The following is a 16,233-nucleotide window of genomic DNA, read 5'->3' as shown; positions in this document are numbered from 1 at the left end:
CATACATATGGATTTGTTTCTAAGTTTTGTATTCTATTCATGTATATGCCCTGTGTCAATACCATGCTGTGTTGATTTCTGTAGCGGTATCTTGTATAACTGCTCTGGCTTGGTTCTTCCTCCTCAAGATTGGCTATTTTATACCTTTTATCTATCTATATGCATTTTATTATCGGCTCTTCAATATTCACAGTGTTGATAGGAAATTTGTCATTACATTGACAATAGATTAATTGGAGGAGAATTGATATCTTTACAGTATTGAGTCTTTTATGTGGTATATCTTCTTTATATCTAGTCTCTAAAATTTATCTGAATAATATTTTATATTTCTCACTGCATAGATTTTTCACTAGTTTTACTCCAAGATATTTAATGTTTTTTGATATAATAGTATAGTTGTAAAGGTTAAAAAAAATTTTTTTTTTTAATGTCTCTGCTGAAGAACTCTGCCCTCCATGTTTCCCTATATACACCTTTGCCCTTTCTTGGAAACAAGGTTTTCCCAGGAATCCGTTCAGATCCAGTGTCTGAGTCATATCCTCTGCTTTCAAGCAGGGAATTTGGTCCAGTCCTGGAGACTGTAGGTTAGGTTTGGCCACAGGGCCCTTTGCAATTTGGTTTCAGAGCTGTTTGGGTATCACCAGGCCTAGGGCATCTGCAGGGGTCCAGCAGAGGATGTTATAAGCTAAGTGAGAGGTTTGGGAAGGGAGCTGGCCTCCTGTCTCCGGCCAGAGAAAATAAAGTATCTCCTTCCCAGATGGTTGCCATTCCCATTGGAAATGTGGACTTTGGCTCTGCTTGTAGTCCACCATCTCACTGCTGCTTTTCTAACTGTGTCTCAGTTCACACTCCAGGGCCGTGAGGCTGTTACTGACATAACTAGGGTACCAAGACAGGTGGCAAGTTCCCAGTCAGTCCCTGAACGCTTGGTGCTTAGCCGGCTAGGACATTCATGGAGAAGGGTAAAGGTTTAATTTTCTGTCATGCTGGTACTTGAAACCATTTATTTTTGTATTTTGACCTTGTATCTGGTGATTGTCTAAATTCACTTATTAATCCTAAGTGTTTATCTGCAGATTTTTACATACACATTCATATATTTTGTGAATAATGATAGTTTTTTAACTCCTTCCAGTCCTTTTTCTTTTTCTTATTGCATTGCTGTGACATCAAGTACTATGTTGAATAGAAGCAATTGTAGTGGGCATCCTTATCTCAGAGATGATCTCTGGTGGTAGAAAGCGATCTAAAATTTACCACTAAGTGTATTATTTGCTGTAGATTTGTTTTTGTAGATATTCTTTATCAGAGAAAGGAAGTTCCCTTCTATTACTGTTTTGCTTACAGTTGTTATCCTAAATAGGTGTTAAATTTTATCAAATGAATTTTCTGCATATAATCAGATAACAACTAGATTTTTCCTTTATTTGAGTAATGTGGTCAGTTATTGATTTTTGAAAATTAGGCTACCCTTCCATAAATCCCACTCACTTAGTTTTGATATTTATTTTTATAACTAGAAGCTTGTACTTTTGATCCCCTTCACCCATTTTACCCTCCATCCCCTGCGTTTGGCAACCACCAATCTGTTCTTTATCTGTGAGCTTGTTGTGTTTTGTTTTGTTTTGTTTGCTTCCACATATATATGAGATAATATGATACTAGTCTTTCTCTGCCTATTTCTCTTAGCAAAACATCCTCAGGGTCCATTGGTGTCTCAAGTGGCAGAATTTCCTTCCTTTTTTAAGATTTTATTTATTTATTTATTTATTTATTTATTTATTTATTTATTCATTCATTCATTCATTCATTCATTCATTCATTTATTTAATATTTATGAGAGACACAGAGAGAGGCAGAGACACAGGCAGAGGGAGAAGCAGGCTCCATGCGGGAAGCCTGACACAAGACTCAATCCTAGGATCCTGGGATTATGACCTGAGCCAAAGGCAGATGCTCAACCACTGACCAGGTGTCCCTTTCCTTCCTTTTTTATAGTTGAATAATATTCCCGTGTGTGTGTGTGTGTGTGTGTGTGTGTGTGTGTCACAATTTGCTTTATTTTTATTTTGTATTTTTACAAAGTATGGTATTAGTTTCAGGTGTACATGGTGATTTGACAGGTGTTTTTTAAAAAGATTTTATTTGTTTATTCATGAGAGACAGAGAGGCAGAAACACAGGCAAAGGGAGAAACAGGCTCCATGCAGGGAGCCTGATCAGCACTCGATCCTGGGACTCCAGGATCACTCCCTGAGCCGAAGGCAGGTGCTCAACCACAGAGCCACCCAGGCATCCCATCTATTTTTAATTCTTGAGGAACCTCCATACTGTTTTCCATAGTGGCTGCACCAATTTATATTCCCACCAACCGTATGTGAGGATTCCCTTTTTGTCCACATCCTCGCCAACACCTGTTATTTCCTAGCCATTGATAACTAGCCATTCTTATTGGTGTGAGATGGTATCTTATTGTGGTTTTGATTTGCATTTCCCTGATAATTAGTTAGGTTGAGCATCTTTTCTTGTGTCCATTGGGGCCATCTATAAGTCTTTAGAAAAACGTCTCTTCAGGTCCTCTGCCCATTTTAATTGGATTATTTGTAGTGGTTTTTGTTTTGTTTTGTTTTGTTTTTTGGTATTGGTTTGTGCAAGTTCCTTAAATATTTGGGGTATTAGCCCCAATTTGGGTTTGCAAATGTCTTCTCCCATTCAGTAAGTTGTCATTTGTTGTGGTTTCCTTCACTACTGTGCAAAAGATTTTTATTTTGGTGTAGTCCTAATAGTTTAAGAATTATCAATTCCAATCTTCTCAGAGGAGTTACTTTTGGTTTTTGTTGATTTTCATTATTAAATGTTTGGATTTCATTTTACTGATGTCTTTTTTTATTACCTTTTTTCGTTACTTCTTTGGATTTGCTGTTCTTTCTGTTATTTAAAAAAAATTGTTTTTAAAGATTTTATTTATTCATGAGAGACAGAGAGGAAGAGAGGCAGAGACACAGGCAGAGGGAGAAGCAGGCTCCTTGCAGGGAGCCTGATGTGGGACTCTCCCGGGTCCCCAGGATCATGCCCTGGGTGAAGGCAGAGCTAAACCGCTGAGCCACCCGGGCTGCCCTCTCTCACTTCTTTATATTGAAGGTTAGAACATTGTTTTCAAAAACAAAAACAAAAACAACATTGTTTTCAGCCCTTTGTTGGTTTTCCGTTTTATGTATTTTCAAACCTAAAGTTGGTCTTTAAGCACTCATGAGTTTGATGTGTTGTATTGATACAACCATTCAGCTTATTCTGTTTTCTAATATTTCTTGTGATTTCTTCTTTGACTCATGGATTGTTCTAAGTGTATTAATTTCTAAACATTTGGGGCCTTCTCTAGATTGTATTATCAGAGAACATGAATTATTTCAGTTCTTTGAAATTTGTTGAAGCTTGTTTTGTATCCTCGTATATGGTTGATTCTTATAAATTTTCTATATGACCTGAAAAGAACAAGTATTCCCCAGAGTAGTATTCTCTTTATGGTAAGTATGTTAAATTTGTTAATTATGTTCGATATATTTTTTTATACCCACTGCTGTCTTTTGTCTGCCTATTCTGACATCTTTTGAGTTACATTTCTCTTCTACTTTTTTATATATTATGCAGCTAATTTCTGTATTTTGTTTTTTAAAGATTTTATTTATTTATTCATGAGAGACACAGGCAGAGGGAGAAGCAGGCTCCATGCAGAGAGCCTGACGTGGGACTCAATCCCTGGTCCCCAGGATCAGGCCCCGGGCTGAAGGTGGCAGCGCTAAACCACGGAGCCATCTGGGCTGCCCAATTTTTTAAAACACTATAGTACATTGTAATACTATGTATTTATCCATTCTGACATTCTTTCTTATTATGTATTTTATTTCTATGCTTTCTCTTGTAATCAGTTCTTGAAGACTTTGATCAGTTCTTGACAACTTTTTTTTAACTGGTTTTGCTTATTTTGGTGTAGGTCCCTGTGTAGCACATTATTTTCAATGTGCGTAGCATTTTCTTGAATGTCTTGGAGGACACTTATACTTATTTTAAACCTTTCAGTGATTTTCACATTTGTTGTTGAATTTTATACATGTTTATATATACAAATGAGGGGTTAGATCAGAGATTATGAAAACAAATGTCTTCTGGGGCTAGGCAAGTAATGTAAATGTCAGAAGTGGGGTAGGAATGTTACAGTTAGAATATATGCTCCTTCAACTGCAGCAGCCACTCTGCTTACTCAGCTAATCAGTGATGTGGTAATTCAAGCCCTATGTTCTGAAATCTTCTTTCTGTGACACGCTAGAAAATCATATGGTGTATGAATTTTCCTGAAATTTACACGCTGACAACTATCTCACTTGAAAAAAAAAAACAAATACAAATAGAAAAGATCAGCTTGCCAATTTGCCACCTGTGCCGTAGGCACCTCTGGTCTCTGGTAGTTGGATTATTGTTCTCCAGCCCAGATGGAAAGTTCTATTCCTCAGAATTGAACACGAGTGTTTCTTGTAGGAGCTCTTGATTTATGACAGTGTGGTTGTTCAGAGAGCCCTCTATACTGATGAAGTAGTTTATTGTAGGACTATAGATATAAGGGATCTGGGGCACTATCATTTTTTTAATCCATTTGGTTCTACAGGGATCCCATTTAGAAGTCCCAGTTCAGAGAATTATGCATTTTGATTCTTGTGTTGGGCACAGATACAGAAGTCAGCAGCTTTGAGAGCAAGATACCAGGAGCTCATTTTATAACCTTATTTTTTTTAAAAAAAAGATTTTATTTATTTATTTGATAGAGCGTACAAATAGGCAGAATAGCGGGAAGAGGGGAAAGAAAGAAGGGAGCCCAATGACACTGGGCTCTATCCCAGGACCCTGAGATCATGACCTGAGTATAAAGCAGAAGCTCAACCAACTGAGTCACCCAAGCACCCCTCATTTTATAACCTTTTAATAACCTGTTCAACTGTAGATGTTTTTCCTCCTCTGGTTCTGGGCTGTTTGCTTTCCTGGACTCTGGAAAATTACGTTTTCAAAGATTTTTCCTTTCACATTTTTACATGTTATTGTTGCTTCAACTTTCACATGTTACCCTAGCTTTCAGGAATACTGTAAATTTAGTGTCCTGTTGGTAAAATTTTAGGTAGAAGTGCAGAAAACCAGCTGTGTATGTGATGTGTATTTATGTACATTATGTATATGTTGTGATGTACATGCAGTTATTTATTAGCTTCATTGTACCAGAAGTCCGCTCAACTCTAAACTTTCAGTCCCTAGGAAACACCATTATAGGGGTGCCTAGGTGGCTCAGTTAAGCATTTGCTTTTGGCTCAGTCATGATCTCAGGGTCCTGGGATCAAACCCTGCATCAGGCTCCCTGCTTTGTGGGGAGCCTGCTTCTCCCTCTCCTGCTGCTCCCCCTACTTGTGCTCTCTCACTCTCTCTGTCAAATAAATAAAACCTTCAAAAAAAAGAAAAGGAAATACCATTATATTTAATGCTTACGATAGTCCTTCTGAAGAATAAAGGCAATATCTTCCTTAAGTTTTATTTTCTATAGGAAAATGTTAAAAATAAAAGCTTTGATTTTTATCAGAGATGTTTAATATACTTTTTATCATTAGGTTTAATTTATTATGGTAACAGTTACTGTTCTTTGCAGTTAGATTATTTGTATAATATATTTAATTTTTTGAATTTATCAAAATGAGTAGAATAGTGCTGTTTTCGTTATGCTGCTTTATTTTATGAAGGTTTAGCTTTTTTTTTTACTGTCTTATTTTGTTTTACTTATTTATCCAATAAAATTTAACTGCTTTCTTTTTTCCCCACTCTACCCTGCATTAGGAAAAAGTAGAAGAGTTTTGAAAAGCACATATCGAAGATTTTTAGAGGAACTTCCTGCATCATGGCACTATTGCCCAGAAATGTTCCCTCATATAGCCAGACATCCCATTAGATCTCTCTAGTGTAATGTACAGCCCAATAAATGCATACTCCATTGTTCAATCATGGATATAGTTTTGCCAGATTTAAGTGGTTTTCTCTTGTTGGTGGATTGTATCATTTGCACAAGTGAATGCATGTGTGGGTTGTTTTGAGTATAGAGTTGTTTTAGGGGGAGGTCAGAGGACAGAGCCGGAGGCAGTGGAGGATGGGCAGTTGTGTCCCTTTGACAGCATGCACGCAGCCCTGGAGTTGGTGTAGTATTTACTGGCACTTCTCCACCTTCTGTTTCCTCCTGGCAGGAACTGTGAGAAAGCTTATGAGCAAGGGGAGTCTCAGAAATGTCTGTAGGTTCTCAGCGTCAGTTTGACAGAGACAGAATATAGAAGGGGAGAAGAGAGGGTTGTGAGACAGTGGATACATCCTACACCTAGTGGCATACCCAGGGTCAGAGAAACATTTTTAAAGATATACTAACTTTCTTGTGTTTTGCTGTTTGACCATATTTTTGTGATGCATGTAACAAATGAAACTACTTCTGATATTGATTTGCATTCTGTTTTCTTTAGAGAACATTTTTGTATTTTGTGCCCTATGAAATCTGTTATTTTTGAGGTTCTTCTGAGAACTTCAATGATTTTTAACTTGAGATATTTGCTGTCCTTTATTTACTTTCCTGTCTTTCCAGTACAAATAGGTAGAATTCAAATGTCACTAGCTGAGATAACAAACCTTTTCTAAACCTTAAAAATAATCTTGTTAGGGGAAAGGTTGGAAATAATTTCTTCGAATGCATTTTACTTTCATAGCATTCCATGCAAACTTACTGAAGTCTCTAATGTCAGTATCTTCACCCTCATCCAGGACAGCAGTGTCAGCAGGAATGAGGTAAAGGAATGTAAACACTTGGTGTTTATTTACCTTGTTTATTCCAATGTCATTACATCTTCTAATTCCACACAATTAAAAATAAAACCTGCAAGACACATCATTTTGTCGTGTGCATCACTGTTTATTTATATTCACCATTTTCTTTGCTGTTTATTTCATCTTGCATCTCACATCTTGCATCTAGATTATTTTCCTTCTTCTGGAAGTGAAGGAAACATATATATATATCTCATTAGGTGGAGTGCGTAAGTTAGATTACTGTAAGTTAGGAAACTAGTTTTTGCTAGGTTGAAAATTGTATTAAAGAACATTTTAACTGGGTATAGAATTGTAGGTTGGCATTTGTTGTCTTTTCCTCATTATGTTGAGGATAGGATAGCATGCTTCTTGTCTGGGCTCCATTGTTAGTGGAGTTACAAAGCCATCTTTTTTTTTTTTTAAGATTTTATTTATTTATTCATGAGAGACAGAGAGAGAGGCAGAGACACAGGCAGAGGGAGAAGCAGGATCCATGCAGGGAGCCCGATGTGGGACTCGATCCTAGGACCCCAGGATCAGGCCCTGGGCTGAAGGTGGCACTAAACTGCTGAGCCATCTGGGCTGCCCAACAAAGCTATCTTTCTAGGCAGTCTGTCTGTATTTTTCTTGCAGTTTTTAAGTTTTTTGTTTTGTTTTCTGATTGTGAGTTTGGATTTCTTTTTATATTACTTAGGATTTATTACGCTACTTTAATCTCTGCACTAATGTCTGTCATTGGTTCTAGTACATCTTCAGCCATTGGCTCCTGAAATGTGTCTGCCTCATTCTCATTACAAGACAAATTTAATTGAAGTTGTGTCAGATTTCCTTACAGGATCCTCTGGGGCTTTTGCTTTCTCTTTTATTTTTTGTCTTTTTGTCTCCATGCTGCATTCTGGATGGTCTTTTGACCTACTTTTGGGTTCAGAAATTCTCTTAGCCATGTCTACTCTTGTTAAACATCTCCATTGAGTTCTGAACTTAAGTCAATACATTTTTTTCTATTTTGGAATTTTTTTCTTTTTAAAATCTCTGGACTTTCTTATTTCTTACAGCTTCTAGTTCAAAAATTTCAAGCTTATTTTCTGTATCTTAGACTATAGTAAGTATATTCTTCATAAAAAAAAAAAAGGATTTTGTTTGAGAGAGAGAGAGAGCACACCAGTGAGGGCAGGGGCAAGCAGACTCCCTGCTGAGTGAGGAGTCCAGCATGGGGCTCAATCCCAGGACCCTGAGATCATGACCTGAGCTGAAGTCAGACCCTTAACCAACTAAGCTGCCTAGGTGCCCCAAGCATATTCTTTTTAAAGTCTGTTAAGTAATTCCAGAATGTGAAGTCATTGAAAGTCTGTTTCTATTATAATATATATATTTTTTGTTGCTGTTTCTTGCTCATGAGGTCATATTTCCTTTTGTATCTCATTACCTTTGATTATGTCCTGGTCATTATATTTGAGAAAAAAAAATATGGTTGATTTGAGGCCTAGATGATGCTTTTTCAGGATTGATTTTAGATTTTTTTTTCTGCTAGATACCAGAAGTACTACCAGTCCAGAATCACTGTGATCTAAATTTAAGGCTTGAGGCTTCCTAGACTACCTAGGTCATATGAAGCTAGGCTGCAGGTTCATACTTGAGTTTATATAACCTTTTGTGGTACCTGCTTATAATTAGTGGTGGTGAAGAGTATATCCAATTAATTTATATTTGCTGCAAATGCTTTTGTAAGAAAGGCATCAGAGTGCTCGAGTGTAGATTCTTGCCTTATTTAGATTTCTACCTCATTTTTTATGTTTTCATACTTATAGGATATTTTTCATACTTCACTGATACTTAAAATGTTTTCATTCCAGGGTTCATCTTATTTACCTAATCTAACATTAATAGAGGCAAAAATCTTTCCCTTTAATTTGTTTTTGAATTCTCTTGATGTTTGTTTGCTTTTTGTAGGTTCTACATGAAACATTTCCTCAACACACATTCCTCATGAATGGTCTCATTCAAGGTGTGAAGGTAAGAACAGTTTTTGTGTGGTTCACAAGGAACCAAAGGCAGGAATCCTTAGTAGTTTAACTCTGGAAGTTTAACTGGGATGTAGGGAAAGAATCATTATTTGTTCTGGAGACCTAAATCTAAACTTTTAACTGGATTATCAATGTCAAAATTAACTATATCCCAAGTCCATAAGGCATAGAAAGGTTTACTGGTAAAAGCAGTACTTCATTTTTATTGACATATACATAGCAGTTTATAAAGAGTTTAATTATGTGAGCTTTTAATTGCCCTGCCTATCATGTTCTTATCTGCTTTTGAAATTGACTTTGATATTGAGGAAGAAGGCAGCATCAAGATTTAATTGGCTGAATAATAGTCTTGTCAAAGCTGGTGTGTGTTCTAGTCACAACTAAGTTTACAACCATGTAATTAATTAGCCTTCATTCACTGTTTAAATTTTAATATGACATTATCAGAAAAGCTTATAAATAAGAGGTTAAAATAGAATGTTATATTCCAGTCCCACTTTATATAGTATATTATACAGGAATAGTGTCGGATGTGTCCCTCCCAACTTAGATAGTATTGATCTGTGAGCTCTGGAGTACACTTAAAGTTATGCCCTAATAATTGGCTGAATTCACAGCCTTGAGCAGCATTACTTGTAATGAGTGCTATTTATTCTTTTCCTATTTTCAAAAATAATTTGAGAATGTTTACAATAACGGCTTTTTATTTTATTTTTTTTAATTTAAAAAAAAATTTTTTTATTTATTTATGATAGAGAGAGAGAGAGAGGCAGAGACACAGGCAGAGGGAGAATCAGGCTCCATGCACCGGGAGCCCAATGTGGGATTCGATCCCGGGTCTTCAGGATCGCGCGCCCCGGGCCAAAGGCTGGCGCCAAACCGCTGCGCCACCCAGGAATCCCTGGGTTTTTATTTTTTTAAGATTTATTAATTTCAGAGAGCAAGCATGAGCTGGAGGGAGGGGCAGAAGGAGGGAGAGAGAGAATCTTCAGCAGACTCCCAGCTGAGCCCAACTAGGAGCTCGATATGACTACCCAGAGATCATGACCTCAGCTGAAATCAAGAGTTGGACATTTAATGAACTGAGCCACGTGGGTGCCGCTAAAATGGCTTTTTATTCTTTTTTTTAAGATTTTATTTATTTATTCATGAGAGACACAGAGAGAAAGAGAGGCAGAGACACAGGCAGAGGGAGAAGCAGGCTTGATGCAGGGAGCCTGACGTGGGACTCGATTCTGGGTCTCCAGGGTCACACCCTGGGCTGAAGGCAAGCGCTAAACCGCTGAGCCACCCAGGGATCCGCTTGAGATTTCTCTTCCTCTCCCCTTGCATGCATGCGCTCATGCACTCTCTAAATAAAAATCTTATAAAAAGATAAAAGATCTAACAAAGTGATTATGCAGATAAAATGAGCTAGTATATGTAAAGCTGTTAGCACAATACCTTCATGAGCCAAGTAAAATGTTGCAAAGAGAAATATGTAAAAAACAAAAACTATTAGAAGAAAATTTTGGTGACCATTTTCTTACCAGTTTGGGAAAAGATTTCCTTTTCTTAAAAAAAGAATTTATAAAGGAAAAGATTGAGTCTTTTATATCAGTATTTTAACATTGGTAAGGTCAAAATCACCATCATAAAAATTAAGAAAAATGACAAAATGTTATTTGCGATATGTATAATAGGAGGACTATATAAAAGTGCTCTCAAAGTAAACATGGGAAAATGATTGATATCCCAGAAGGGCAAGGAAGGATGTAAGCTAGCAGTTTACAAAAGATGTCAGTGTAAAAATAGTTTTTTTACTAGTAAGCAATGAATCCTAAATGAAATGAGATTATATTTTCACATAGATATTGGTAGAAAATTTCAACTGACAGTAACTAGTTGACTTTGTGGTAAATTAGTTCCCCATACATGTTGATAAGAGGATACGTTGGTGTAGCTTTCCTGGAAGGCAGTGTTTATTTTTATTTATTTATTATTATTTTTATTTTTTTGTATATTTTTTTTGTTGGAGTTCGATTTGCCAACATATAGTATAACACCCAGTGCTCATCCATCAAGTGCCCCCCTCAGTGCCCTTCACCCAGTCACCCCAACTCCCAGCCCACCTCCCCTTCCACTACCCCTTGTTTGTTTCCCAGAGTTAGGAGTCTCTCATGTTCTGTCACCCTCTCCGATATTTCCCACTCATTTTCTCTCTTTTCCCCTTTAATCCCTTTCACTATTTTTTATATTCTCCAAATGAATGAGGCCATATAATGTTTGTTGGAAGGCAGTGTTTAAAGAACCTCAAAACATTCACTTATTTTAACAAAGCAAGTCAGTTTCTAGAAAATTGCTCTAATCATGTATTCAGAGGTTTAGGTAAAGGGCTGTTAGTAGTAGTAAATGTGGAAGCAAAAATGCCTTAAACTTAGAAGAAGTGCTTTGTGGCACAGCCATATGATGTAATCCTGGTACATGAAGAAAGCATTTCTAAATAACACCACATAATGTGTGAGCCAAAAAGGTTGTAAAACTATAGTATGGTTTTGGTTTTGTTTTTACCAAAATACATATGGTAAGCAGGGGGGTAACGTGACTAAAATGAAGTCACCTGAAGTGTGAAAGCATGTGGATTTATGGATGATCTGCCATTTTCTTTATGTTCTTTCTTTTTAGATTTTCCACAGTTAACTTGTACCTTGTAAGTGTACTGTCATAATACATGGGTGAAAAAGTTTATGTTTAGGGTGAGCACTGCTAAAGGATACAAGAGAAAATAGACTGTGAATTCTCCAATTTTAGGTTTTTCTCTAGCAACTTTATTAAGGGAAAATACACATACCATGCAAGTCAACCATGCAATTAAAAGTATACATTCAGTGGGTTTATTGTGTTTACAGACTTGTATAGCCATCAGCACACAATTTTAGAATATTTTCATCACCCCCAAAAGAGCTCCTATACCCATTAGCAGTCACTCATTTGACCCCCGTCCTCTTCAGCTGCAAGCAAGCACAGATCTACTTTTCTGCCTCTTAGATTTGCGTGTTCTAACATCATAAATAGAACCATACTGGGGGCCTGGGTGACTCAGTTAAGCATCCAACTTTGATTTCGGCTCAGGTCGTGATAGTGAAGGCCTAAGATCGAGCCCCATGTTAGGCTCTATGCTCAGCTTGTCCTTCTGCCTCTGCTCCTGCCTTTGCTTTCTCTCTCTCTCAAATAAATAAAATCTCAAAAACACTTTTTAAAAAAACGAATGGAATCATACTTAAAATGGTCTTTGTGACTGCCCTCTTTCCATGGTGTCATTCAGACCCACCTGTGTTGTAGCACATGTTAGTACTTCATTCTTTTTATAGCCAAATAATATTCTATTGTATGAATATACATAGTTCATCTGTTAGTGATGAACATTTGAATTGCTTCCACTTCTTGGCCTGAATAACAATACTGCTGTGAACATTTGTATACAAGTTTTCATGTGGCTCTGTGTTTTCACTTCACCCTAGGAATACACCAAGGAGCACTAGAATTGCTAGATCACTTGATATTTTGATGGTTTTAATTATGTTTTCAAATTAACATCTTTTTAAACTCTCTTTCTGACAAGTCATATGTGTTCCTCATCCCACAGACTTTGGAGATATGGGTGGCTCAAGCCTTGGACAACAGTTTCCTCTATCTCTACACTCACTCCCTGGATGACATTATCAGACTTAACCACTTTTCAACTCTCAAGTAGATATCTTCCTAGACCTTAGCTCCAGACTTGCGTACCCAGTTGCCTTATTGACACTCTCTTTCCTTGTCTTATAAACATCTCAAAGTTATTACACCAAAACTAGTTCCTGATCTTCCTCTCCAGCCTGACCTGCTCATAAGCCTTCTTCATTTCAGTTACTGGTCATGTCATTCTCATTCAGACCAAAATCCCTGGAGTCGGTCTTGACTCCTTTCTTTTTCCAAACCCATTCCAGCAGCAGATTTTTTGGTTGTACCTTGAAAATAGATCTATGGGGCAGCCCAGTGGTGCAGCGGTTTAGCGCCGCCTGCAGCCCAGGGTTTGATCCTGGGGACCCTGGATCGAGTCCCACATCGGGCTCCCTGCGTGGAGCCTGCTTCTCCCTCTGTCTGTGCCTCTGCCCCTCTCTCTCTCTGTCTCTATGAATAAATAAGTAAAATCTTTAAAAAAAAAAAAAATAGATCTATGATGAAAATACTCCCTGGTCTCCTTTCAGAAAGTAGAGATCCTGATAACTACAGGTCTGCTTGTGGCTTTTTTTTTTTTTTTTTTTTTGAGAGAGAGTGAGAGAGAAAGAGAGACAGACACATACACAGAGATAGTGAGAGAGAGAACAAGCAAGCACAAGCCAGGAGAGGGAGGAGCAGACTCCCTGCTGAGCAGGGAGCCTGATGGGGGGCTCCATCCCAGGTCCCTGGGTTCATGACAAAGGCAGATGCTTAACCAACTGAGCCCCCCAAGCAAACCCCTGCTTGTGGCATTCTTTTTTTTTTTTTTTTTTTTAAGGTTTTATTTATTCATGAAAGACAGGCACACAGAGGCAGAGACACAGGCAGAGGGAGAAGCAGGCTCTGTGCAGGAAGCCTGTTGTGAGACTCAATCCTGGGACTCCAGGTTCATGCCATGGGCCAAAGGCAGGCACTAAACCGCTGAGCCACCCAGGGATCCTCTGCTTGTGGCATTCTTAACCAATTCCATCTCTGCTCCATTTTCTACTCTGGCATCATCCCTGGTCTCTTCTATACTCTCTTCTGACCTTGCCCCAACCAAAGCTTCCTTAGTCTGTGCTTGCTTGAGGGCTTTGCAGGTTCTGTTTTTCTTCTGCTTGCTTTCCCCCAAATACTGGCCTCATTCCCTAACCCTTAGCTCTTTACCAGATGTCATTTTTTAGTGAAGCCTGTACTGACTACTGTCTTGAATAATGTAGCCTGTTCTCATCACCTCATTCCCCCTACTCTGCTTTTTCTCCAGAAGCATTATAATTTCACCTCTGACATGCTATATATTTTGCTTTGTGTTGTTATTGTGTATCCTTCTCAACCTTTCTCTTTTAGACTGGAACCTTCTTGAAGGCATGAATTTCTGTCTGCTTTGCTTACTGTTATCCTCAGTACCTAGAACAGTTTTTGACAAATGACGGATGCGCAGTAAATATTGATTTAATATTTCTTTCCAGTCTTTCTTTTTTAAGGCTTTATTTATTTATTCATGAGAGAGAGGCAGAGACGCAGGCAGAGGGAGAAGCAGGCTCCTCACAGGGAGCCTGATGTGGGACTTGATCCTGGGATCGAGATCATGCCTCCTGAGCCGAAGGCAGACGCTCAACCGCTGAGCCACCCAGGCGTCCCTTTCCAGTCTTTTTCTTTTTTTTTTTTTTTAATTTTTCTTTTTTTTTATTTATTTATGACAGTCACAGAGAGAGAGAGAGAGAGGCAGAGACATAGGCAGAGGGAGAAGCAGGCTCCATGCACCGGGAGCCCGACGTGGGATTCGATCCCGGGTCTCCAGGATCACGCCCTGGGCCAAAGGCAGGCGCCAAACCGCTGCGCCACCCAGGGATCCCTTTCCAGTCTTTTTCTATGCATTTTTAAATAGTCAAGATCCAGTTTACACAGAGACTGTAATTTTGCTCTTGTATCCATCAGCAATCACTAATTATATCATAGTAATTTCTCCATGACATTAAAAACTATATGAAGTATAGGCAGCCCTCTTTTTGCACATTCCAGTGTGCACAAATTGGAGTTATTCAAGTTCAGGTAAAAAATACCAGCCCCCTGCAACATTATAGTTCAAATCTCTGTTACCATGGTGTATTAACTGTGAGTAACTGCATAAAGTATGAACTGCTGCTGGTTCATCTGTCCACAGAACACTACAAAAATAAGATGAACCTCATGATCAGTAACCATTCATGGTACTTCAAAATGTTGGTGACTCATCACTGTGTATCTCTTCATTCCTGCACAGACAGCAAAGCATGTAGCTGTGTTGCCTCCTTGTCTCCAGTGATAAACCCATATGACAGTTGACAGAAATGGATTATTGAAAAGGAACTCAGCCAACAAGGTTGGAAGTGCAGTGAGAAGTAATTACTGATAATGCTAGAAGTGAGATCAAATAGAACCTCTGCATAGTTATAGAAGAAATAAGCTGGTTGAGGCGTACAGCCAGCAGAATTTAGTAAAGATAAACTCATCAGTGTAAAGGAGAACAGTGTGATGAGGAAGATGTCCCAGGGGAAGTGAAGTCAGCAGAAGGCTTCACATTAAAGGAATTGTTGGGATGGTATTTCATGACATTGAAAACACAAAGGACAAAATGTTGGAAATTGATTCAGATTTAGAAAGAGGTCTGACAATTTGCCAATGTACAGAAGATAGATCCTCACTGCATGTCATTAGTTATATGGCTTAGTAGGAAGTCAAGCACTGTTTAAATGACTCTTGATAAGTTTTTTTTTTTAAGGTTTTATTTATTTATTCATGAGAGACAGAGAGAGAGAGAGAGAGAGAGAGAGGCAGAGACACAAGCAGAGGGAGAAGCAGGCTCCACGCAGGGAGCCTGATATGGCACTTGATCCCAGGACTCCGGGATCACGCCCTGGGCCAAAAGCAGGTGCCAAACCACTGAGCCACCCAGGTGTCCCTTGATACATTTTTTATATGAAATATACTTTATTTCTTAAGGTTTTAAATTACAGTGTAAATAAATATTGGTAAATATTAGTTTTCATGTTTTTTTTTCTTTTCACTAGTATTAAGAGATTAATAATATAAATAATATATATTAAAGGATTTAAGAAATAGACTTCACATGATTTTGGGGCTGGCAAGTCTGAAATATGTAGGGCAGGCAGAACTTTTTCTTCCGGAAACCTCAGATTTTGATCTTAGACCATCAACTAATAGGATGAGCCCCCTCCCATATTATTGAGAGTAATGCCCTTTACTTTAAAACAGACTAAAACAAAATACCTTCACAGGAACACCCACTCTAGCACTTGATTAAGTAACTGGGTACTATAGCCTAGCCAAGGGGACACCTAAAACTAACTTTCTTTTTTTTTTTTTTTTTTTTTTTTTTAGATTTTTTAGATTTTTTTTTATTTATTTATTCATGATAGTCACAGAGAGAGAGAGAGAGAGAGAGAGAGGCAGAGACACAGGCAGAGGGAGAAGCAGGCTCCATGCACCGGGGGCCCGATGTGGGATTCGATCCCGGGTCTCCAGGATCGCACCCTGGGCCAAAGGCAGGCGCCAAACCGCTGCGCCACCCAGGGATCCCCTAAAACTAACTTTCATAGTAGTTTTAGCTA

General features: G+C 38.2%; 1 protein-coding gene and 1 long non-coding RNA gene across 7 annotated transcripts in view; one reads left to right on the top strand and one right to left on the bottom strand.

Moving 5' to 3' along the window:
* The window catches only part of LOC140642169 (uncharacterized), a 78,162-nt gene that overhangs the window by 18,101 nt on the left and 43,828 nt on the right, over positions 1 to 16,233 (bottom strand). The gene's annotated exons all lie outside the window — the stretch shown is intronic.
* The window catches only part of MFSD14B (major facilitator superfamily domain containing 14B), a 75,869-nt gene that overhangs the window by 31,828 nt on the left and 27,808 nt on the right, over positions 1 to 16,233 (top strand). For 5 of the 6 annotated variants that reach the window (XR_012038693.1, XR_012038692.1, XM_072842646.1 and 2 more), the window contains exon 3: positions 8,829 to 8,891. The exons of the other annotated variant lie outside the window; for it this stretch is intronic. Coding sequence is in view for 3 of the 5 variants with exons in the window: in XM_072842646.1 (XP_072698747.1) it covers positions 8,829 to 8,891 (63 nt within the window). In the remaining 2 variants the exon portion in view is untranslated. The remainder of the gene's footprint in view (positions 1 to 8,828; positions 8,892 to 16,233) is intronic. 6 annotated transcript variants of the gene reach the window in all.

The sequence above is a fragment of the Canis lupus genome, chromosome 1, assembly GCF_048164855.1.
Source record: "Canis lupus baileyi chromosome 1, mCanLup2.hap1, whole genome shotgun sequence".
In the NCBI taxonomy this organism is placed as follows: domain Eukaryota; kingdom Metazoa; phylum Chordata; class Mammalia; order Carnivora; family Canidae; genus Canis; species Canis lupus.
The sequence above is the reverse complement of the archived record's forward strand: the minus strand, read 5'-3'. Positions and strand labels throughout refer to the sequence as shown.